Source organism: Sceloporus undulatus, chromosome 2, assembly GCF_019175285.1.
Source record: "Sceloporus undulatus isolate JIND9_A2432 ecotype Alabama chromosome 2, SceUnd_v1.1, whole genome shotgun sequence".
In the NCBI taxonomy this organism is placed as follows: domain Eukaryota; kingdom Metazoa; phylum Chordata; class Lepidosauria; order Squamata; family Phrynosomatidae; genus Sceloporus; species Sceloporus undulatus.
In genome coordinates this window covers 138,574,362-138,598,853 of record NC_056523.1, presented here as the reverse complement: position 1 = coordinate 138,598,853, position 24,492 = coordinate 138,574,362, and the positions used below count along the sequence as shown (strand labels likewise).

At 39.4% G+C, this 24,492-nt stretch overlaps 1 protein-coding gene across 1 annotated transcript in view; it reads left to right on the top strand.

Moving 5' to 3' along the window:
* Positions 1-24,492, top strand: part of MYO15B (myosin XVB) — a 123,103-nt gene that overhangs the window by 21,670 nt on the left and 76,941 nt on the right. Inside the window, exons 6-19 of the mRNA XM_042447553.1 lie at positions 2,140-2,301; positions 2,818-2,931; positions 4,197-4,255; positions 4,340-4,463; positions 6,401-6,496; positions 8,072-8,203; positions 9,750-9,875; positions 11,334-11,411; positions 12,045-12,193; positions 13,688-13,733; positions 16,536-16,614; positions 18,156-18,268; positions 18,306-18,331; positions 19,509-19,602. Of these exons, the coding sequence (XP_042303487.1) occupies positions 2,140-2,301; positions 2,818-2,931; positions 4,197-4,255; positions 4,340-4,463; positions 6,401-6,496; positions 8,072-8,203; positions 9,750-9,875; positions 11,334-11,411; positions 12,045-12,193; positions 13,688-13,733; positions 16,536-16,614; positions 18,156-18,268; positions 18,306-18,331; positions 19,509-19,602 (1,398 nt within the window). The remainder of the gene's footprint in view (positions 1-2,139; positions 2,302-2,817; positions 2,932-4,196; positions 4,256-4,339; positions 4,464-6,400; positions 6,497-8,071; positions 8,204-9,749; positions 9,876-11,333; positions 11,412-12,044; positions 12,194-13,687; positions 13,734-16,535; positions 16,615-18,155; positions 18,269-18,305; positions 18,332-19,508; positions 19,603-24,492) is intronic.

Below are 24,492 nucleotides of genomic sequence, written 5' to 3'. Positions count from 1 at the left end.
AGCACCTTTGAGACTAGTTGAAAGAAAGAAGTTGGCAGCATGAGCTTTCATAGACTTAAGTCTACTTCCTCCAATGCTTTTGGTGGGCCACCAAAAGCATCTGATGAAGTAGACTTAAGTCTATGGAAACTCATGTTGCCAACTTCCTTCTTTCAGTTAGTCTCAATGGTGCTACAAGATCTCTCTACATATAAGTACATAGTATATTGGCTAAAAGTCACTTGAGTGAGGCTTTTCAATAGTGCATTCTCTGTCCCTAGAGAAACCTAAGATACATTGTTTGGTAATGGGTGTGTGGGGGAAGGGACAGTCATAGCACCTCTCTCTGTGTATGTGTACACGCATGTGTGTCTTCAACTTGCCTGTGGACAAATGGTGACCCTATGGTTTTCTTCATCAAGGAATACTCAAAGGTGGCTTTACTATTGACTTCCTCTGAAATACAGCATTCATCACCTGCCTGACCCTGTTTAGCTTCCCAGGTCAGATGGGATCTGGTGCCTTCAGAGTATTTAGGCCCTTAGTAGCTCTTTTACCAAACTGCAAGAAATCTTTGGATGATTTAAATCTAATAAAGCTTTTCAAAATGGACAAATCTTTACTGTAAAGTTATTTCAGATCTATTTTTGCAGTCATCACTGCCTCAAACAGCAGCTAAACTGTGGGCTTTGTTACAGTTTACTAAACCCACTGGCTGACCTTGGACAAATCACATGCTCTCAGCCTCAGGGGAAGGCAATTGCAAAGCTCTTCTGAACAAATCTTGCCAAGAAACCTCCATGATAGGGTTGCCTTAGGGTTGTCATAAGTTGGGAAAGACTTGAAGGCACACAACAGCAGCAGCAACAACATAGGTAAATGTACAGTTACTGAACTGTAACAGTATTATTCTACTACTAGCTACCGTGGTAATGAATTTAAGCCAGACTTCCTTTTCATCACACAATTTACAAAATTGGCTCTAATCCAAAATTGGCCTATGTAACAATCTCTTCACCTTTCAAATGCCACACAAGTTTCTTTATGACCTACCCCTTTGAGCTAAATTATATTTGTCTATTTCTGACGATCACTTTATGATTCTGTGTTCATGTCAGAACAATCTGCTTACTTTCATCTGTCTCCTGTTACAAAATGTATTAGTTTTGCAAAAAAAAGTTTGATTCACATGATGATGATGAGTATGTAGTATTTTCCTATTTAACAAAGAATGCACTAGCTGTATAATGAATTTGTTTTCTGAGATGTTCATCAAGAAAATAATTCAGTCCTTTTACACCTTCAAATTAATGATGTTAGATAGACACACTGGGACATGAAATCATAATTTCTGCACAACAAATAATTTAGACAACTTGTTCTCTGTATCAGGACTGGGGAACCCTTGGCCTTCCAGGTACTGTGACCTGCAGTTCCCATTATCCACTCTCAGTCTGTCTAGTATTTGTGCTTTCAAATATAATGTGTTATACCAATAGGTATAAAGAGTGTAGCTATAAACAGCATAAAATGTTCAATAACATTATCCAGAGAAAACTGTTTATCCCTGACATATTCTCCTGATTTTCTAGAGGACTTGTTCTAGGTTTATAAGGCATGATTTGATGGCTGGCATCCATAGTTTTTTGCGGATTTTTGGGGCTATGTGGCCATGTTCTAGAAGAGTTTATTCCTGACGTTTCACAGCATCTGTGGTTGACATCATCTTCAGAGAAAGATGCCAGCCATAGATGCTGGCGAAACATCAGGAATAAACTCTTCTAGAATATGGCCACATAGCCTGAAAAACCCAGAAAAAACTAACAAAAGTGACATTTTTTAATGGGCAGACTTATCCATTCACATCAGTGCAATGTAATTTATATCTTGTCTCTTTCAAAATATTCCTATCTGCATCACCTTTTTTTGTTAAATGTCTAAAAAGTAAAGTGTGATAGCTTTTCAAGGAATATGGATGTTCCTACAGGCATTCTTAGAGAAAGGATACATCCCAATTATGGTGCTATGAATCCTTTTTAACTATCTTGGCTGGATGCTATGGAATCCTGGGATTTGAAACTTAGGGAGGAGCAGTTTAGAGAGAGATTTCTGATGCAGTTTCATGCATTCCTAACTATGGGTGTATGTTGCTTCTTCCAGGGCAGAGTCTGTGAGTTTCCAGGAAAGGGAGATGATCAAGACTTTTGGGTCTTGATGAAGGCTCTCCGGGTTATTGGGCTCTCTGATGACCAACTGACCTCCATCTGGGCAGTGCTTGCTGGCATTCTACAGCTGGGGAACATTTGCTTTACCTCCTGTGAGGTATGTTGTCACCTTGTGATTTTCGACTGGCATGAGCAACTTGTCAGCTGCATCAATGGAAATGGCCCCAAGTGTCCCCATTTTCATTTAATCCAATTTGGTCCCTTCCCCAATCTTGGCTAGAAGGGAAAGAAGCAGGGCTGGCTATTCCATTTCTCCTATACCTCCATATAGCCACCAGGCTTGGGTTGTATCAGTGTATCTGTTTTCATCCCATCCAGCTTCTCTGCAGAGTGCCTAGGCAGATTAGCAATGCCATCCTTCTTGGGGAAGGAGCACTTTTGGGACCCAGCCTAGTCAAGAAAGATGAAAGCATCTCTTTTAAAATCAGCATATGCAAGAGATTTATGTATTTCCCTTAGAATACACCTACTGTTTTGATAAAGGTGCACAGTGCCATAACACCAAGAGATGTCTGGAATATATTATTACTGGTACCAATAATGCCTACAGTTATTATCTTCCCCTCCTTTTCTTTCTTTCTCCCCTCTCTCCCTCTCTCTCTATCATATCTAGAAAGAATCCTTTGAGCTTGCAATTATTCCCAGTGAAACAGAAATCCAGATAATTGCCAATTTGCTACGTATTTCTGCGGATCTCCTTCAAAGAGCTATCACCCATCGGGTCACTGTGAGTATAGCCTCTTCTTGTTTGGCATATCCCACTTTCTCGCTTTATTTATTTATATGTTTTATTTAAGCTCCACTCTTCCAAAATGCTCTCAGAGTGGCTTACAAATTGGTACTTAGACAGTTCCTTGCTTTGAGGCTTGCAGTCTAAATTAGGCTCTTCACAGAGGATTTAGGACGGAGTGGCTTTTGTTCTGTAACATTAAGAATAAAAGAGATATAAGTACATTTCTACTGCTCTTCTAGTTGTTTCTGAGACCTCAGAAGCATATTTACTGACATTTGGTTCCATGATGCCACTGACTGCATAGATGTAGGATTTTCCTTGCTCATAATAAGTGCTTCTTTTTATTTTTCATAGAGTGGGGGCAAGGGAGGGATGGGGGATAAACTCCTTTTAAAATTCTTAGTTGAAATAAAATACACAGATCAGGCAGTCAAATCTGAATTTTATTTAACTCAGTTCAGGTATAAGATTTCAGGTGTAGTATGTTTAAGTTCAGTTTTGGTTCCCCTAGAAAAAGTATGTAACAAGCACCTATTAGAAATAAGGAGCTGTGTGTTGCAGAGGAAACCTCTAATTGATTTTATGTGCCAGTACATCATTATGGATTCCAGAAGGGAATTAATACAAATCCTAGGATGAGTACAGAATTTGGTGTATGTGGGTCAAGGAGAAACAGAAGCTCTACCTGCTTCCTCTCTCTCTTTTTTAAACTGATGAGTTGTGATTTCTGAAACCAGTATAGAGATCTACAGTTTTCTTTCCAAAAGACTAAAATAAGATTTGTATCAAATTTGTTTGATGGGGAGGGGGTTTAGGAACTAACTTAAAAAATGTTGTGCATTTTGGGGTGAATCATACAAAATTGGAGTGTAACTGAGTGGTTATATAAATGCATTTAAATAACTAGATACAGCATTCAGTTGTAAATACAAAACACTAATCCAGCTATTAACAGCTGAGATCTTTGGAGCTTTCATTTTACAGAATGTAATTCCTGAATTATTTCCAAAGTCAGTTAAACTGTGCAGACTGTAGCAGTTTATATGCTGGCTATTTGCCATAATAAATGAAATGTAATGTAGCAGTTTATGGGGACAACCCTGAATAAAGATGAATGAGCAAAGATAAAACAGACTATACAACATTAATAATTAAAATTAAAGCTTTTGTCATCTAAAGACCTCCAACAAGAAATCTTTCAGGTTTCTATTTTCATATATTTTCACCCATTTCAATATCCAACATCTCTGTCTTCCCAGGAAACATGTTATGACCAGATATTCACTCCATTGTCAGTAGAAAGTGCCATAGATGCCAGGTAACCTTCCCCACTTTTATCTCTCTTGTCTGTTGGGTTTTTCATTCACATTATAATTGTTTCCTTTTCTCTCTACTTTTTCAGAGATGCTATTGCGAAGGTTTTATACTCCTTGCTCTTTGATTGGCTGCTGATGAAAATCAATGAATGGCTAGCCCCACTGGAAATGGACAGCACCATTGGCATTGTTGACATATATGGCTTTGAGGTTACTTCCTGTATTCACTTTACAGTGTATCTTGGGAGTAACATTTTGTTTTTGCCCTTTGTTCTAATGGGAACTACCTGAAGTCAGTTGCCAAAACACTATGTAGGTAGATTTTGTTTTGTATTTTCAGATAGCCTTCTCTGGTGTAGATTGGTGTAGTGGTTAGAGTGGACCTGGGCCGTATGGGGTGTGTTTTCTCTGAAGCAATTATGTGGCATGTCGTTGACCAATATTCAAATCAGTATGACAAAATAGCAGAGTTTGGCCCTCCCTATGCATCATTTAATCCTTTTTTCAGTGAGTGCATCGCTCTTTTCAAACACAAATTTGACCTTACCCCACTCACTGAGAGCAATTACTGCACAAGCATGAGTGTATTTATAGTTCATGTGGAATATCTATATTAGATCTTCTACAGCAAGCAGGCCTGGGAAATCCACTACTAAAATGTTCAGAAGATGCAACTTATGTTCAAACATAATTAAAACCCCTATTAAGTTTTGGACTTTTGGCTAAGATCAAGTGTGTACAGTAATTCTTCTTCTCCAAGTACACCTGATCTGTATATATGTGTGCATGTGCGTGCGCACGCATGCATTCAGCAACTGTATCACCTTCTCACTTTGTACCATTGTGATGATTTGGAAAACTTAAAAACATCCATCAGAAAGAATAATGCAGGAGAGAAGAAGTACCTGTGTGCAGTTTCTTAGATCCAGAGATTTGTACTAGAATCATAGAATCATAGAGTTGGAGCCACAAGGGCTATCCAGTTCAAACTCCTGCTATGCAGGAATACACAACCAAAACACCCCAAAAAATGGCCATCCAGCCTCTGTTTAAAAATCTCCAAAGGAGGAGACTCCACCACTCTCCCAGGGAGTGTGTTCCACCATTGAACAGCTTTTACTGTCAGAAAGTTCCTCCTAATGTTTAGGTGGAATCTCTTTTCCTGTAGTTTGAATCCATTGTTCCAGGTCCTATTCTCTGGAGCAGCAGAAAACAAGCTTGCGGCTCAATATGGACCTTATCACACTGACAAAAAACCCTCCTGACTTTGAAAAGCAGCCTCCAAAGGTGAATTACATGCGATAATTCCCAATAGCAACCCACAACCTGACTGTATCCCGTTGGGAGCAGTTGGGGGGTTTGTCAGTACAATAAGGTCCTATGACATCCTTTCAAGTACTTAAACAGGTTTATCAGATCATCTCTTAAGTTTTTCTTCTCCAGTCTAAACATACCCAGCTCCCTAAGTCTTGGCTTGTCTGGCTTCAGATAGGATTTACCCTGACAGGGGTGGAGGGGAGACCACCTGCAGTAGGGGAAGGCAAAGGCAAACCCACTCTAAACAAACCTTCCCAAGAAAACTCCATCATGGGTTCACCTTAGGATCTCCATGAGTCAGAAGCAACTTGAAAGCACACAAGAAGAACAACAATAGTGCTATAACAGTGTAGTATGATATTAACTATGGCTCATTTTATCTCACTTTAATGGCTATGAATCCACATTATCAAATTCTGGGATTTGTTGTTTCATGGGGTGTTTAAAATTCTCAGCCAGAAAGCCTCTCAAGCACCTCTGACCAAACTATGCATCCTGGAATTCTATGGGATGCAGCCCTGGCTTTTAAAACTGGGATTAAAGTGCTACAGTTGTGTACTGTGAAAAAGACCTTAGGTTGTATAAAACAATATGGCTCCTTTTCCTTCCTTCTCTGGTAAGGAGGATGCCCAAACTGCAAAAAAAGCAACAGTGGATGACAGTCCACTTGGTATTCATTATATTGTTGTCTCACCAATTAAAATTGACCAGCACCATGTATTCAAGTCTGCATGGTCTACTATCATTTTTCTGTGCACTGTTTATCATTTTCATGACTGACTTGTAAACCAGAAGTGAAAGGTTTGTGTGCCTTTTTTATGTATCCCCAGGATCTTGGAGTGAACAGTCTGGAACAGCTGTGCATTAACTTTGCCAATGAACATCTCCAGCACTGTTTCAGCCAGATAGTTATTGCACAAGAGGAGGTAAAAGAGATTGCGGGATGCACATGTGAGCATAACAGCTTTCCATGAGCACAAGAGGAAACATTATAAGGAGAGGTAGAGCGTCTGGATATAATCCTCCTCAGGTTTTGGAGTAGGACAATATCTTGACAAGTTTGCAGCAGGTCTAAGAAATAGATCCTGTTTCAAAATTTGGTGTTACTAGTGAGAGCCAGTGTTGTGCAGTGGTTTGAGTGTTGGACTGTGACTCTGGAGACCAGAGTTTGATTCCCCTTTCGACCATAAAACCCACTGGGTGACCACAGGCAAGTCACATCCTCTCAGCCTCAGAGGATGGCAATGGCAAACCTCCTCTGAACAAATCTTTCAAAGAAAACCTCATGATAGGTTTGCTTTTGGGTTATCATAAGTATGTTATAGTATGACATAGTATGAAACAACCTGAAGGCACATAACAACAAAGTTGGTGCCAGCTGCATACATATGATGCATATTAGTATTTTTCACCTGTCATTTGAAAACTTTCTACTGTGCATGAATATTTTTATCCAAGTGACTGTCTTTAAGTATGTGGTGGGAAGCAAAAACCATGGAATAAAAAGTAGCCGATTCATTTTGTGGCTCTTAGTGTGTTATATCATGGCATAAGAAAGTTATTGAAAAAGTGCTGTGATGTTATATTTACACCAAAAAGTGTAAAGGCTAGTTACGTACATGTTAAATCTAATTTGTAGTTTAAATGTATGTTAAATTATGACACTAAAAATCTCACCAGAATGAAGGTGAAAAATCCCATCCATGATTTAGATCACCCAGTGGGTTTTATGGTTGAAAGGGGAATCACTTGTTTTGTGAGAGAAAGCAATGGCTTCTCTGTCTTTATCTTACTCTCTTATCTTCTGTCTTATCTTTATCTTATTGTCAAATCGTGTTCGTGTTATTGTCATTGTTCCTCTCTGATGTTCTGTTACCATTGTCTTTTGTTTAGTAGCTCTACATACTACAGAAACTCTTATAACCATGTTTTCTTTAGTAGCTCTGTATGCCCTCTTCTTTGAGTATGTACATTCATCTGTCTTTCATTCCCTTTCTCAATTGTTCTCTCTCTTTATTACTCCATTCCTCCTGTGTATGTCTGGCTGCATCTACACTGAAGAATTAATGCAGTTTGACACCACTTTAACTACCATGGCTCTGCATTATGGAATTCAGGGATCTGTAGTTTTGTGAGATATTTTGCCTTCTCTTTCAGAGAGCTCTGGTGCCACAACAAACTACAAATCCCAGGATTCCATAGGATGAAGCTATTACAGTTAAAGCGGTGTAAAACTTTAACGAATTAATGAATACTGCAGTGTGGCATTAGCTTCTGACAAGGTTCAGGACAAGTAAGGGACACAACATAAGAAATTAAAATGCTACTCCCCGATATTGTTCCCAGAGAAATGTCCTAAAATTACATGGAGCTTTCACGATGGGGGAAAGTATTTTACATTCAGACTGGGGGGAAAGTGAATATCATGATTAATATGAATGCATTTGTTCTGGTCTCTGATTTAGTTGTAAGATTTCATTCAAATTATTTCTGATCATTAGGAGGAGTATACACAGGAAGACCTAATTTGGAGTCCTGTATCCAAGATATCTACAGAGTCCTGCCTGGACTTGATAGCTGGAAGGCCACATGGGATCTTGCATATCCTGGATGATCAGACCTTATTATCACAGGTCAGGAATTTGTTAGGGTTCTCTTTCACACTTGTGTCATGTGGAGTACGTAATATTTGCATGGGTTAAATCTTATTTAGAAATATGAAGCATATGTGAATAAGGACATCTCTTTTTCCTTTTGCTCTTCCTCTCATGTTGGATTTTGTCTGAGTGTCCTAACAATATGTCACAAATAAACCTTTGATGTGAAGTCGAAGGCTTTTAGGGCCAGCATCCATAGTTTTTTGTGGATTTTTGGGCTATGTGGCCATGTTCTAGAAGAATTTATTCCTGACATTTCCCCTGTATCTGAGAAGATGCCAGCCACAGATGCAGGATAGTGACAACAGCTAATGCAGTCCCAGCTGACAAACAGCAGAACTCTTTCCCTGTTTCCTGTGTCAGCATCCTTAATTATCATAGAATCATAGGATCCTAGAGTTGGAAGAGACCACAAGGGCCATCTAGTTCAACCCTCTGCCTCTGTTTAAAAACCTTCAAAGAGGGAGACTCCACCACTCTACAAGGGAGTGTGTTTGACTGTCGAACCGCTCTTACTGTCCTAAAGTTCCTTCTAATGTTTAGGTGGAATCTCTTTTCCTGTAGCTTGCATCCATTCCTCCGTGTCCTGTTCTCTGAAGCAGCAGAAAACAAGCTTGCTCCATCCTCAATATGACACAGCTTCAAATACTTCAGCAGGGATATCATATCACCTCTTAAGCTTCTCTTCTCCAGGCTAAACAGACCCAAATTCCAAAGTTGCTCCTCATAGGACATGGTTTCCAGACCCTTCACCATTTTGGTTACCTACCTCTGGACATGCTGCAGCATCTCAATATCTTTTTTGTCATGTCATTTCATTATACAGTTGGCCCTCCTTATCCACAGATTTTTATCCATGGATTCAAGCATCCATAGCTTGAAAATATTCCAAAAAAGGGTAAATTCCAAATAACAAGGCTTGATTTTCCATTTTATATAAGGGATATCATTTTGCTCTGCCATTATATTTAATGGGACTTGAGCATCCATGGATTTTGTTATCCAAAGGGGATCCTGGATCCAAACCCCAGCAGATAACAAGGTCACACTGTAACTGCATTGTCATTATCAATTCATTATGCTTCATAACTGAATTAATTATAATTGAATTATAACTGAATTATATGTGAATTATCTGTCACTTCATTATAACTGCATCTCATATGATCTTCTGTTTCTGACATAAGGAAAGATCATAACAAAGGGGGCATCTACACTGTAGAAATAATGCAATTTAACATGACATTAAGTGCTGTAGCTCCATCCTATGGAATCCCAGAGTTTGCAGTTTTACAAGGTCTTTAGCCTTCTCTGCCAAAGAGTGCCAGGATTCTGTAGGGTGGAGCCATGGCAGTTAAACTGGTGTCAAACTGCATTATTTCCACAGTGTAGATTTAAATACTTCGGGCCATTTATGGATGTGGATCTTTTAAGATTTCAAACATATTTTCCATCAGCACCAGAGGATGTGATTGCTCAGTATTATTTTATATAAATAAGAGTTTTATTATTTCTTACTCAGGCCACCAACCACACCTTCCTACAGAAGTGCCATTACCATCATGCCAACAGTCCTTGGTATGGCAAGCCAAAGCTGCCTTTGCCTGTCTTCACTATCCAACACTATGCAGGGCCTGTTACTTACCAGGTACATGGACAGAGGGATATTTGCTCATGTCATGCCCTTCTGTCTTTGAGGTTTATCTTGTGCTTGTATTTTTGGATGTAGCTTACTAGAACACCACTTAACTTATTAGGTACTAGGTGAGGCAAATGTGAGTTGTGTTCACCAACAACAAGTAAGCCATGTAAATTCTCACACACCCCTTTTGATCTGGAGATGTGTTTCAGGTAAGAATTCATTTCTGGGGTGGAGATTCTGTTTGTAGCATCCATGAATTCTGGCTTACAATTGACAGTCTGGGATGTACCCTTTTAGGTCTGCTTTTTAAAAGTACTTTCTGAATTAAACGCCAGTATGGTATAGTGGTTTGAGTGTTGGGCTAAACCTGGGAGAGCAGGGTTTGCATCCCCACTAGGCCATGGATACCCAAAGGGGGACCTTGGGAGAGTCACACTCTCTCAGGATTCTCAGAGGAAGGACAAGGTGCAACCCCCTCTGAACAAATCTTACAAATAACCCCCTGTGATATGTTTGCTTTAGGGCTGCCATAAATTGGGAACTACTTGAAAGCATGGAGCAACAGCAAATTTACATATTACTGTTTCAACTTTTAATCTAAAATGTATATTGTGATCATGATTTTGAATGGTATTTAGAGGTGAAAACAGATTTTGTATGAGAATTAAAATAATTACTTCATAGTGGTTGGGAAAACTACGGTAGATGATGCTTCCAGTTCTTAATGCAGCTGTCCTGTTCTGTAATCACCAAAAGTATATCAACATGTTAAGCCTCAAAACTCTCCTTAGAAAAGACAGAAATTGAGATTGTTATAAATCAGGGTTACAGGTAAGACAGGGCCATACTGAGTGGAGTTTCATAGTACTATCCAATACATGTTTATACTGGGTAAATGTCCCTTTAAGATATAAAATAATTATATGGCTGTAAATGGTGAGGAACACCAGGTGCCAACCCTTAGTTGTTAGTAATGTATATAAGGACTCTGAAATCCAGAGCAGATATGGATTGAGGATTGGAGAGAGGAGTTGGTCTGTTAGTTTGGAGTGTGTGGGTTGTAATTATATCAGACAAGTGTATATTGATAGAAGTTAGAGCTTTTGTTGTATATATTGTACATATTGCAACCTGAAGATAAAAGCCTCCAAGGACTTTGGAAGAAGTCAACTGTGTCTGTGCCTCATTTCAGGTTAGTCAGTGCCTTGTTGCCAAATACTGCAATACTACATGCTGGGTTCAGACCATGCTGAATGTTGGCACCTCTGTTTGGGCCTAGTTTTTGTTTGTTTTTGTCACTGCATACATGCAGTACACAGAAGAGAACCAACAGTTTACTCAGAATAAGCCCCATGGAGTTCAGTAGAGTATCCTCCCCAATCAGTGTGTATAGCACTCTAGTCTCAGAAACTCAATGAATGTCTTAAATAACAGTGTAAGTGATGCTGAAACTTGGCTTTACAGGTCCATAAGTTTCTAAATAAAAACAATGACCAGCTCCATCCAGAAGTTGTGGATATTTTCTTCCAAAGCCATCTCAAGGTATTGTAAATGTTTAAAGTTTGTCATTGTGCTTGTGGTAGATGCACCATGCGGAATCTTCTATGTTGTTATAGTCCAGAAATGACATTAATTTTGTATTCATATAGTGTCAGTCAAGAGTCATTTTTAACACATGGTGGCACTGAGTATTTTTTTTTAACTTTCATCCACTCAGATGGGATGTTTTAGGCCCCCAAGAGTCCTTGTAGTTTTAACAGGATTTCCAAACTCTGCCAGGGTAGGGTCAGTTGTAAAAATAATTATAGGGTCACCCCTTTGTCCAAGGATTGATTTACCCTTTAAAAATGAAGCCAGTTGATAGTTGGACTGATTTTTTAATCTAAAATTATATTTGTAGATTACTTTTTTAAAGGATTTTATCTACCTTATAAGCCACACAATAAAAGGGATAATATAATGTGATGTAAATAAAAGACAGCCATTCTATTCTGAGGTACCGTATTTCAATACAGAGACTATTGGACTTTTGGAAGAGTTTGCAAAAATGACCAATATAGACATAGAGGATGATGGATGCTGGTCCATCTGCCTGTTGTCTTTTCAAATTAGCATTCCAAGATTATTGTGAATCTTTGTGTTTCTTTGGTTTCTTTTTGTCCATTTTTGCTGAAGCTGGTTTCCAGACTTTTCCAGAGAGACAAGGAACAGCAGGCCAGCCTGAGAGAAGCAGGGACTAGACTCTGTGGGCTGAAGCCTCAAGCTTCTACATTGGTGTCTAGATTCCAACAATCTTTGCAAGATCTCACAGCTAAACTAGACAGGTATGGGAATTGATTCAGACATCTCACTACCATTTTCTTCAGATGTCTCACAGCACCACCACCTTATGTACAGAAAATGTGAGAGTATGAGAATGAAGGAAAGGATTGTCAATGAGCAGAATGAGGATCTGGTTAGCATCCAACCATCAGGCTATGAGTGTGAGATGTAGATCCAACTTACCACCTTCAGCAAGTTATTTGGAGCAACAGTTCATATTGGTTTAAAAAGGGATGGATATATCCTTTAGGAAGGAATCTACCTGTTATGTAACATACCAAGGACTCTTTTCATTCATTCATTCATTCATTCATCCATTTTATACCCCACCTTTTTCCCAGCAAGGAAACCAAGGGACTCACAAAATTCAAGACATCAGCTAAAGTGTACATTACAAAAATTGAAAAGCAATTAAACAGCAGTACAATTTTTTTTTTAAAAAAAATGATAGTTAAAACAGTTTAAAATACATTTGAAACATAATTAAAAAACAAACAGGATAAAAATACATTATGCCACAATCAGCAGAATTCCACCATATGATTTTTAAAAAATCCATCAAATGTCTGCCTAAATAGAAGGCTTTAATTTGCCTGGGGAAAGACAGCAGAGAAGAGACTGATCCAACCTCCCATGGAAAGGAGTTTCACAGCCTGGGAAAGTCAATGAGAAGGCTTTCTCCTGCCCCATCCTTACCAAATGACTATGTTAACGAAGGTGGGACCAAGAGAAAGCCCTCCCCAGAGGCTCTTAGATCTCAGGCAGCCTCACAAAACTTGAACTGCTCTTAGAATGACCTTTGGACCATAAGCTTAAAAAGGAAGGGCAAATTGTAAATGGGCAAAGCTACAGAGTTCTGAAATCTCACCATTGTATCAGAGATAATATTTTGCTCTAGGTGCACAGTGCTGCTGCTGCAGAAGTAAACTCCTTTGTGAATCTATTTTTCTTTATTTTCACAAATGTACATTTCTTATTTTTGATAGCATCTTCTGTTACCTTGGCCAGTGGCAACTAGTGGCTCCCATCTCAATATGGCAGTTGTTCTGGTCTGACTGTTAGGCCAATGTCACACTACACTGTTATAGCTGTATTATTTCACTTTACCTGCTTTGGCTGCTACCTGTGGAATCCTGGGATTTACAGTTTAGGGAGGGGCATTTAGAATTCTCAGCCTGACAGCTGTTTGGCTTCACTAAACTACAAAACCCAGAATTCCACAGCAGGCAGCCACAGCAATTAGTGGAATAAAAGTGCTATAACAGCATAGTGTGACAGTCTGAACTACACAGGAGCTGTTCAAGGTGCTGAATAGCATCTCCCAAAATAGGCCCTGTACCTTGGATAGCTCTTTTAAGGGATTAAAACCCAGAGTAGTTTGTCTGCCCAATGGACATAGGAACCAGTAGCTGCCTCTGGCCTCAGTGTATGCCTCTCAGGATTGAGGCAGAGTAGTGATGCTCTAATGATTGACTTCTTTTCTCTACATGCTACAGGAGTCACAATTTCTTTGTTCGGTGCATCAAACCAAATTCCAAAAAGGTAGGAAAGTCATTCTCTTTGCAGGGCTGGATATCAAGTGGGAGCCATTTTGAATCACTGCCAAACCAATGATCCACTGAAATGATAAAAGTCAGTGATCACATTTGGAGGTGCATGAGTAGGTAGTGTGCAGGCCAATTGTGCTTGCTGTGAATGGGAGTGGCTGAACAAAACATGGATTTTACATCTGTGCTTTGCTTATATTGACATCCTGAGTTAAGGAATTTGATTTGTTTATGGAAATTAACAGAACACACAGTCTTTCTACACATCCACTTCTAGTTATGCTGAGCTTTCTTCATTACAGTAGTATAATTTCAGCAGTACGGGGTGGGGGGGAGTTTCTTGACATTGTTAAATATTTGGGAGTCAGCAACACTTTTTGATTTCCTGTAAATCACTCAGAGATCCACCATCATATTCTGTTACCTCCTTCCTACTTCTCTCTTACTCTGCATTGGGGAGGGGGATCCAAAGTGCAGACCCAGACCTAAAGTCCTCACCCCCTCCCATTTAAAAATGTGCCAATTATCAGCCAATATTTTGACTAAAACACAATAAAAATCCAAAATCTGTCCCCAAAGATTTATCTCATTTCTGGAGCCCCCCAACTTTCACCCCAAAAATCCTGACATTGTAAAAAAAAAGACTGAAAATTGACAAAAATGGCAACCTGAAGTGACCTGTCATCACTTGCAATGTGCTAAAATTTAAGAATGTATCCTGCCTGAGTGTATCACAGGGAAAATATCTTCTACCTCTCTCACAGTTGCCCAGCTCTACGCAGGTTTGATTCAAAACGTCTGGAAAGAGAATTGAACTTGCAAGTGGGGAATTAGCTTTTTCTGCCATCTCTTTTTCGCTCCCCTCCCCTGTCCTTTTTTTCCTTTTCCTATTTGGGCTCACTAAGCAATTCATTCCCTTTATCCTTCAGGTGCCAAACATCTTTGATACTGAATATGTTGCTTGTCAGCTAAGGCATTCTGGGATTTTGGAGGCTATATACATCAGGAAAGAAGGTTACCCCATCCGCATCCCATTTCACCATTTTCTAATCAGGCAAGGCTGTTACTTGTCTCTCCTGTGTCAACATGGTATCATAAAACAAAATGTATACCAATAAAACACTGTTTAAGGTGCAATAACAATAGTGTTAAGCAGGCTAAACCAAACACTTGGGTAGTAAAACAGTCACCATCTCAGCCCCATTCAATTTAGAAAAAGGTTTTAAAAATACAAATTTGAAATCATTATAGGTTCAAAATGAAGAGGATCTTGGGGGTCGATCCAACAGTGATCACAGACATAAGGCATCTTACTTTCTAAATTAAGGAATTTGCAGGAATATTTCTCATTTAGTTCAGGAAGCAGTGACTCTCTTATGAAGTAGATATTGTGAATCTGAAACCCAAATTGACTGGCCTTATAATTAGCACCCAATGGCCAATTTCTGTACAAGTTCTCAGACAGAAAAAAAAAGTCTAGAGGTGGTACTTGGATAATCAGACATGCAAAGTGTAATCTTGTGAATGTTTACTCAGTAAGTCCCATCACATTCACTTAAATTTACTGCTAGTGGATTTTCAACCTGAATATCCTTTGTATTTTAGACATTCTTACTTAAGAAGTGAGAGCTGGTATGACTTGGTTTGATTGCAGAACTATGACTCTGGAGACCAGGGTTCAATTTCCGCTTTGCCATGAAACCCACTGGATGACGTCGGGCAAGTCATATCCTCCCGGCCTCAGTAGAAGGCAATGCTAAACCTCATCTGAACAAATATTCCCAAGAAAACCCCATGTTAGGTTTGCCTTAGGGATGCCATAAATCAGAAATGACTTGAAGGCACTAATCTAAGAAACATGGAGTAAAAAACTGACTCAGAGGAAGAGCTAAGCTATACATTATACAGAATGGGTTAACAGAATTATAAAATATATTACTGCAGATGTTCAGTGGGGTTGTCATTTTAAAAAAAGGTGGCAGAAAAAATAAAATAAAATAAAGATTCCATATGGTCGCACACACAGTAAGTGTTCTGCATTTGGGGATGGTGACAGGGGAACCTTTGTGGATTTCCACATGCTGAACTGTTACTCTCTGTGTGACCATATGGGATCTTGGCCACTGCCTGCAAAAGTTACCCTGCAGCAGCCCAACCCAGCTTGGCATGGTGCATAGATTAGTTCTTACTTTAACCAGCTTAGTTTCTTCTCTGTGTTGCTTAGGCAGGCTGAGGTTACACCTTTTAAAGTATTTAAAACACTTTTATCTTTGCCCTGCAATCTGTTTTAATACTATAATGATTTAAATCTGTTTTAATGTAACTCTTTTCTGTGTTTTTAATTGTACTGTTTTTAATCTTGCTCTGAGTCCCAGTTTTGGGAAAAGGGCAGGAAATAAATAAATAAAGGCAATTCTTAGGCAAGAGGTGGCGAGAAAATGTTCTTTCTTGGTCATTCCCCCCTCCTGGAACTTAGTTTTTAATTTTTTGTGAGTGTGCAAATTCCCACCTAGAAAGATTCAGCAAGGCTACCCATGGGCAAGCAACTCCATCCTGTGGTCTGGAGTGATACATGAGTAATTTTGCCTGTCTTTGGTTGTCACGTCCAAGGTTCTTTCTGGCTAGATCTGTCATTGCTCATTGTTTGACTGAAGTCACCAGATTGTTTTCCCTGCAAAATGGCAATGATAATTCTGACCTAACCACAGAAGTGCCATGATTTATTTCCTTTCTCTGTCCCCCAAGGCTTTGGAATAGATTTGGAAGAGAACTCTTCTGTCTCCTTTCTGTTCATCAGGTATGGTGCTCTGCTGTCTGGCCGAGAACAGAGCTGCTTGCAAGAGAGAGATGGCTGTGTGGCAGTCCTTTCACATGTGGTGGGACACCTTTCTGAGCTTTATCAGATCGGAGTTACCAAGGTTGTGTGTCTGCTGTTTGCAGTTTATCAGAGAACAAATGTGTGATGTGTAGATTTTTGGGACTGCTTTTATCATTAGAAAGGGACTGTTGCAGTTTTAACCATAAGTAGGAAAAATGCATCATTATGAATCTTCCATCATGTGGAAATATGAGAATTGTACAAAATTGCTGTGTTTTCATGAAGCTGTGCAAAGAACAACAAATTAAAGTTATCCCACATTGAACATTAAAATATACTTACTTTAAATAAGCAAATCCACTTTCTCTGTGAGGAAAATTGGCTTTTAAGATCAAGGCTTTTAAGATCAAGGGGCAGGTTTATGTTGTTATAAAACAAGGCCGGAAAGCCCAGCAATATAACAAAAAGGTGTGACATCCCAGCCCTGTTACAACTAACTCTTTTACACTACACTATCATAACACTATAATTCCACTTTAGCTGCTACATGGCTATATCTGATAGAATTCTGGAATTTGTAGTCTCATCATAGGCAACAGTTTGCTCCCTGGCTGAGGATTTTAAAGGCTCCTCCCTTAACATCTAACATATCATGTTTGCATTGCAATTACACTAGAACCACTGCATTCTGATTGTGCAGGTCTAGCAGAAGGTTAGATCCACTGCTGACCAGAGCTTCGAAATGTTTGGGGGACTACAGCTCCCACAATCCCCAAGGGATTTGGGGTGTTTTAAGGCAAAATAAGTAACCTTACCAACAACAATGAATTGGACAGTTTGTGTTGCTTGCTTTAGGTGCAAACTGTGAGATGGGGGTGAATAGCCTTTTGGCTGCTAAAATTTTACAAGTGACACACTGTCTCCTCACTACATCTTTAAAGAGACCAGAAAGATGTCCACAGATTCATTTCCATTATCGCAATTAGTCTAGCCCTCAGATGACTGATAAGAGTGTCTTATTGTAAAAGAGTATTCCTTTTCTAGTGGCAATTGCCTGTTGAACTGACTAGCTGTTTAAGGTTCTGACATTTTTTAACAGGTTCTGTGGTTTTCATTATGTCATGTCTCATATTGTTAGCAACCAAGAGAGCCTATTTTGGGTTATTTGGCAGAATTATAGGTCTGGGTATGAAAAATATGAATATATTTGCATACCCATACCCTTGCACTATGAAACATTTAAGCAAATATGTTGGCCAGTTTTTGGCAAATATGGCAGCCAAGAGAGAGAGAGAATAACTGCTAGTAGAACCAGAGTAGTATAATGGTGTGAGCATTGGACTATGACTCTGGTTCAAATCCCCACTCGGCCATGAAATCTACTGGATAACCTTGGCCATGTCACACACTTTCAGGCTCAGAAGATGGCAGTGGTAAAGCCCTTCTGAAGAAACATGCCCAGAAAACCCCATGATAGGATTGCCTTAGGGTTGCCATAAGTTGAAAATAACTTGAAAGCACACAACAACAAGTAGCTGGTACTTATTTTGCTCCTGTGCCTGTATCTCCTCCTTGCCTTTGACTGTTGCTTTTCCTCAGGTGTTCTTGAAGGAGAAAGCAAAACAGCTGCTAGAGAGACAATGGAACCAGAAGCTGAGCTGGGCCATTGTTACTCTGCAACGCAACCTCCGAAACCTCATCAACCATCGCCGGCTCCAGGCTTTTAGGCAGAAGGCCACAGTCATCCAGGCACACTTCCGGGGCTACTTGGCAAGGTCAGAAGGCAATGCAGGCTGCATCTGCACTGCAGAAATAATCCAGTTTGACACTACTTTAAGTGCCTTTGCTAAATGCTATGGAATTCTGGGAATTGTAGTTTGCACTAGAACTCTTCTAGTTGGTCATTAACTTTCTTACACCACATTTTCTTTTCTTTACGTCACTCCATTAAATTCATATCTTCATAGTCCAACAGTCTAGTTCATTCTACCTCTCTTTCCCACACTTTGTACAAATAATAGTAAAAACATTTAAGAATGAATTGTGGATGTGTTGATAAAATAATATAAAATATCATAAGATTATTAATTTTGCATCAACAAATTTTGTTTCTATGTTTTATTTTGTTCTTAAACGGTAATGGTCTATAGTATCCAGTCTTTCCATTTTTCCTTCCAGTATTTTACTACGGGAAGCCAGTCTTCTACTGCTTTAAGAGACTTATTGTTTAATAAACAGGGAAGTTTATTCATCAACCATTCATCTAATGTCTGTGCTTCTTCACTTTTCCAGTTTTTAGTAAATAGAATGTGGGCAGCAGTAATCATAACACTACTTTCCAGTGTTTAGATTCATCTTTTTTACCCAAAGTATCTGTCTGGTTTCAGAGAAATAGTTTGCCATATACTTTGAGTAAAAAAGAAAAATTTAAAAACCTAAGCAAACCAAAACGGTATACTGGATAGGGCACAAGGAAGGGAGGCAGGTGTTAAGGGGGAGTATGAAAGAGACCATGATGGAAGAAACAGTCCCAGTCAGTGGCATCACTATGGTGGTGCAAGGGGTGCAGCTTGCATTGGGTAACATCCCAGAAGAGGGCTGACACCTAGTTGAATTCCCCTGGTTTGCCGGTGTGTTGGAGACCTCTGCAATGGCAGTAAAGAAGGCCTGCCAGTGTGAGGAGGCAATGGGGTTCACACAAAGCAAGGTCCCCCTTCCTTCTGTACCATTGGCCTTTGTACAGATCATGGTGCTCCCCAGAGTTCACCACTGTCACATATCAGTGCAACACTCCAAGCCAGAAGGGCCCCAAACTGTTCTTTGTCAAGCTGTGCCTCTGCCAGTGGAATTACATTGGTAAATATAATTATATAATATAGCAGATATTTTCACATTCCCATGGTTGCCTCATTGTTTTCTGGCTTCCTTTTTTTTTTCTTTTACAATTTTCAGGAAACGTTACCAAAGACTGAAGAAGACCCTGATACAACTTGGTGTGGCAATGCTTGTCTCAAAGCCACTGGTGCATAGAAAGAGGCAGTACCAGGTAATGGGATTATGGAAGACTCCAATGGAAGGATATTTTTTGCTCTCAGGATAAATTGGTGGGATCATGTGTGTTTTGAGGTTTTCTACGCCAGCAGTGGCTTCCATGTTAGTGGGGTGGTGAATCTGCTCTACATTTTTAGTCCAAAACCTAAGGATGCTAAACCCATTTAAGGCATCTTAGATCATTACATCATTCTCCTAACAGGTATGTTACCAGCTGCCACACTCCTAGGCACTCTCTCAGCCTCAGAAAGTGGCAATGCTAAATCCCCTGTGAAGAAATCCTGCCAAGAAAACCCCATGATAGGGTTGCCATAAGTTGGAAATGACTTGAAGGTATGCAACAACAACAACAACAACAACAACAAAATTCAGGGTCCAAGCTTTACAGGGGAAACCTCACCCATCCTTTTCAAGACAAATTCATCTCCACCATACAGACTACAGCTCTCCCTTGGATCTCAGTTGTTAGGATTTGAGGTTGAACCATTCAAATTTCAAGCATGGAGTCAAGCTTTTGAAACTCTTCTCCACAACTCACTAATGTTCTCCCTGGCAGATGCTCCATTGTTACACACACACACACACACACACACACACACACAGAGCTGGGTTATCTCTGAATGAATGTGTGTGCCCAAGTGCCTTCAAGTGGCCTATCGACTTAGGGTAATCCCATGAATTTCACAGAAGTAGCTTTCCCAGTTCCTTTCTCCGCAATATAGCCCACAGTACCTGGTATCCCATCCAAGTACTAACCAGGGCTGGCCTTGCTTAGTTTCCAAGATCAGATGGACTCTTGAAAGCTAAGGAAGTCATATATAGCACTGATGGCGAACCTATGGCACGCGTGCCAGAGGTGGCACTCGGAACCCTCTCTGTGGGTACATGTGCTGTCGCCCCAGCACAGAGTTTGCCAGAGTTTGTTACTAGAAAGACAGAGGGACATGGCACTTTGCAATAAATAAGTGGGTCTTGGGTTGCAGTTTGGGTACTCGGCATCTAAAAGGTTCACCATCACTGATATATAGGAATACAGTAGATTAGGAATGTGCGGTGGGTCCTGGAACCAAACCTCAGTGGATATTTATTTATTTCATTTTTATGCTACCTTTCTTCCAGAAAGGGACACAAGTCAGCTCACAAGACAAAAACACTTTAAAAACTTTACAACAAAAATTTAAAAACAATTACAATAATCCAGTTAAAACAGTATAAAATAAAAATTAAAAGAAAACCCTTACAAAAGTTAAAAACATAAAGGATACCAAGAACCCACTCTGTAAAGTAATTCTGTAGCACTTTTGAGACTAACTGGGAAAAATAAACTTTTAGAATAAAATGTCCTGGATGCGAATCTTGCATCTGATGAAGTGAATTCCACCAGTGTGTGGGTGTATTTGTGTATTCATCCAGGGCAACAGACTCATCATCATAATGTTTTCTTCACAATCTTGTCTCCCATGTGGCTTTTTCTTAATTGCAGCAATTAACGATCCCTTAAAGAGAGCACATGGAAGGGTGAGTGTGTACCGTAGTCTCTAATATAAACTGAGGATCTGGAAATACTGGAGGCCCCTGGTTAGCTGAACATGATCAGGGAAAAGATAACCTGCTTACAACATTATATACATATTTATATATGAGAAAATATAAAGCTCTTTGCCCAGAATTGCACTTAAGCTAGTTTATTTGATCTCAAACTAGCTTAATTGCATTACTAAATAATAACTTGATTAAAGTTTTTAACACACACACACACAAAAGCAGAATATAAAAGTACAACATCTACAAATAAACATACAAACACATACAGGTTTGCGTATTTACAACCCCACCCTACCCCATTCATCTCTTTTAAAACAGACTTCCCACTTCTCTCAGAATGTATCTTCATTTTACATCCCTAATCCAAATTACTGTACTTTCTACAAAAAATATTATAAAATACTTGCTTTATTCATCTAGATTTCAAATCCATAAATAGTTACATCTCCTTGGTAGTCCTTCATAAAATCTATAAAAGGTCCCCATGTTTCTTGAAATCTCTCTATTCCGTTTGATTATGTTAAGTTTTCCATTTCTACTACTAATTTTCCCACCCATTCCATCCAATCTGGTAATGTATTCATTTTCCAGTGTCTCATAAATACCACTCAAGCTGCTGTTATCATGTATCTAATTTAACTGCAGTATTTCTTTATTCATTTATCATGTTCAACAAAAACACTTCTGGTTTCATAATCAATTTAAATCCTAAGATTCTCTGTGCCCATTTACTTACTTTAAACCTAACATTTCTTAATTTTATAGCTTCCCCATTTAGGATAAAGTTATGAAAAAATATCTTTTCACCTCTGCAGAGAGGGGCATTTCATGGGTATGGTGTTACTATTGGGAATGTTTTTTAATTCATAATGTACTGAGACACTTGGAAAACAGTATTTCCACACCCTGCCATCACCAGTCTTGAGTTATAGGCAGACTGATACTGTTTCAAGTTGCAGATATTTGGATCCCAAGCGCATAGCTAAGAACAAACATTGTGAAGCCCACAGGCAACCAATGTGGCTCCTTGAGAACTAGTATAATGTATGATTCTGCCTGACTGTACTTCTTAACACTTCTGGTCAGCACACTTTATGCTAGCTGACGTTTCCAAGTTTTTTTACAAGAGCAACCCCACATATATATAGCACTTCCTTAGCATTTCATCATTTAAATTTAATCCATTTACTTCCTTTCTAAAAGTCGTGGTTATCATTTTCTATCTTCAAGTCTTTCTCTCTTTGTACACTCTAATTTCCTTACTACAGTACCTAACTTACTATATAAGTACCTAGTTGTTCTGTTTTTAGTTTGCTATTATTCCTTGTATCACCAGTTATACTTTAACACCTTCTGGTGCTAATGGAACCCATTTTTAAATCATATATGTAATCACACAATCCCAGTCTGAGGCTGGTTACTTATTTATTTATTTATTTTGGGGGTGTGTGTTTTCTTTGGGATGGTGTCAAGTGAATGCAGGCTGTCTTGAATCAGTGGTGCCATAAGCAAAGAATGGGGACATTTAAAGTTAGCACTCCTATGCCAAAACATCCAGCCTTTTCCTTAGTGCTGCTTCCTGCAGGAAGATGTTAATATGGCCTTTAAAACCACTAGCCCCCCACTTCCAAAAACAAAATTTGTCCCAAGAAGAATCGGCATGCACTTCAAGGCTCCCTAGTCTACTTTGTGAGTTGGGCATGTGCCCTTCACTCATTCTGCCCAGTTTCGATAGCTCTCCCACCCATCTGTTATTTACTTTATTAACATTCAGCTCTTGGGGAAGAAATGACAATAAAAGGTCTCAAAGTTCACTGTTAGAATTGCAGAGCCTCCCTCTCCTTCTCTTGTCATCCTGCCTTGGGCGGACTTTAGCACCCACTCAGTCTTGGATCAGCCCAGCACCCCTGTAGCTCTTTCTAGCAGCTTTTTCCTGGTAACGACACACAGCTGAGCTCAGTGAGAAGGAAAAAAGAAGGGCATGCTGTACATTGCAGAAGACCAATGTGAGTACCAATCTGTGTGGCTTGGCAAGTCTATCGAATGGAGAAGAGAAAGCCAGACAAAAGGCACCAGTGTAGGCGGTGGTGGTGGTGGGAAGGGGGAAGAGACTGTGGGACACACCAGCCATGAAGGAAGAAAAAGCATTAGAGTGCTCAAAACTAGCAGATTTTATCTGCCTTCCCACATCACTGCTCTATTGGTGTAAGGCACCAAATGGGATTCTGGTTTATGATTCCATTTGTCTTCCTGAAGAGAAAGAAACATTGAGAAGGATGGGTTGCCTTCCAGATGGGCTAGTTTAAAATTTCTCAGTAGCTGGAAGGACAGGGCAGAGGAGAGTTCTGAGTACAGTATAAGGACGGTTGTATAAGTCATTCATAGTCAGCCCTCCACATTTGTGGCTTTGACTTTTGTGGATTTGTTTATTAACAATTTTGATTCATACATTATCTGTAGGAATCTTTTGATCCTCCAGTTGTTGTTTTTTATTTGTACTTTTTTCACTTTCATGGTGGTTTTCTGCCCCTAACCTCTGTGAATATGGAGGGCCCACTATATACAGTACCTTACAGGTTATGATTAAACAGCAGTATTAACATTTCCTGAATCATCTGATTCCAACCACTGTTGATGAAAGGAAAGTGGATATGATAGGATTCTGGTTGTTAAGATCAGAATGTGGACGCATAACTTTTCAGGCTACAATGGTTAGAATGGTAATGCTGATGGGGGATTTTGGGAGCTGTGGTTCCAAAAAGTAATGCCTTCTAGCTCTGGTTACTATTGCATTTCTCCCAAAAATCCTTACTAATAAATAAGCTCAACATAGTTGAGGCATTTCTATGTAGCTTTTTATACAGCTATGAGTTGATCATGCAAGGGAAGCACCAAGAAAAGTTTGAGACAAGAACAATTAAAACAAACAAACAAACATCTGTAGGTGTGATGGAGGTGTAGCATGACGGAGATTATGTAAGTGTGATGGTTCTCCTGTAGGTTAGCCAGCGTGATGTAGTGGCTTGAACCTTGGACTATGACTTTGGAGATCAGGGTTTGAATCACAACTCAGCCATGTAAATGCACTGGGTGACCATGGGAAAGTCACACTCTTTTAGCATCAGACCATGGCAATGGCAAACCCCCTCTGAACAAAACTTGTCAAGAAAACCCCATGATAGGTTTATCTTAGGGTCACCATAAACTGGAAACAGAACAACACAAAAGGTGGTGAAGGTGATTTATTATTATTATTTTTAAAAAAACAGTACTTGAAAGTGAGGTCATTAGGTAGATTAATGGTTAGTTGCCATTTCTAGTTGCTACCCATGGTAGCAGA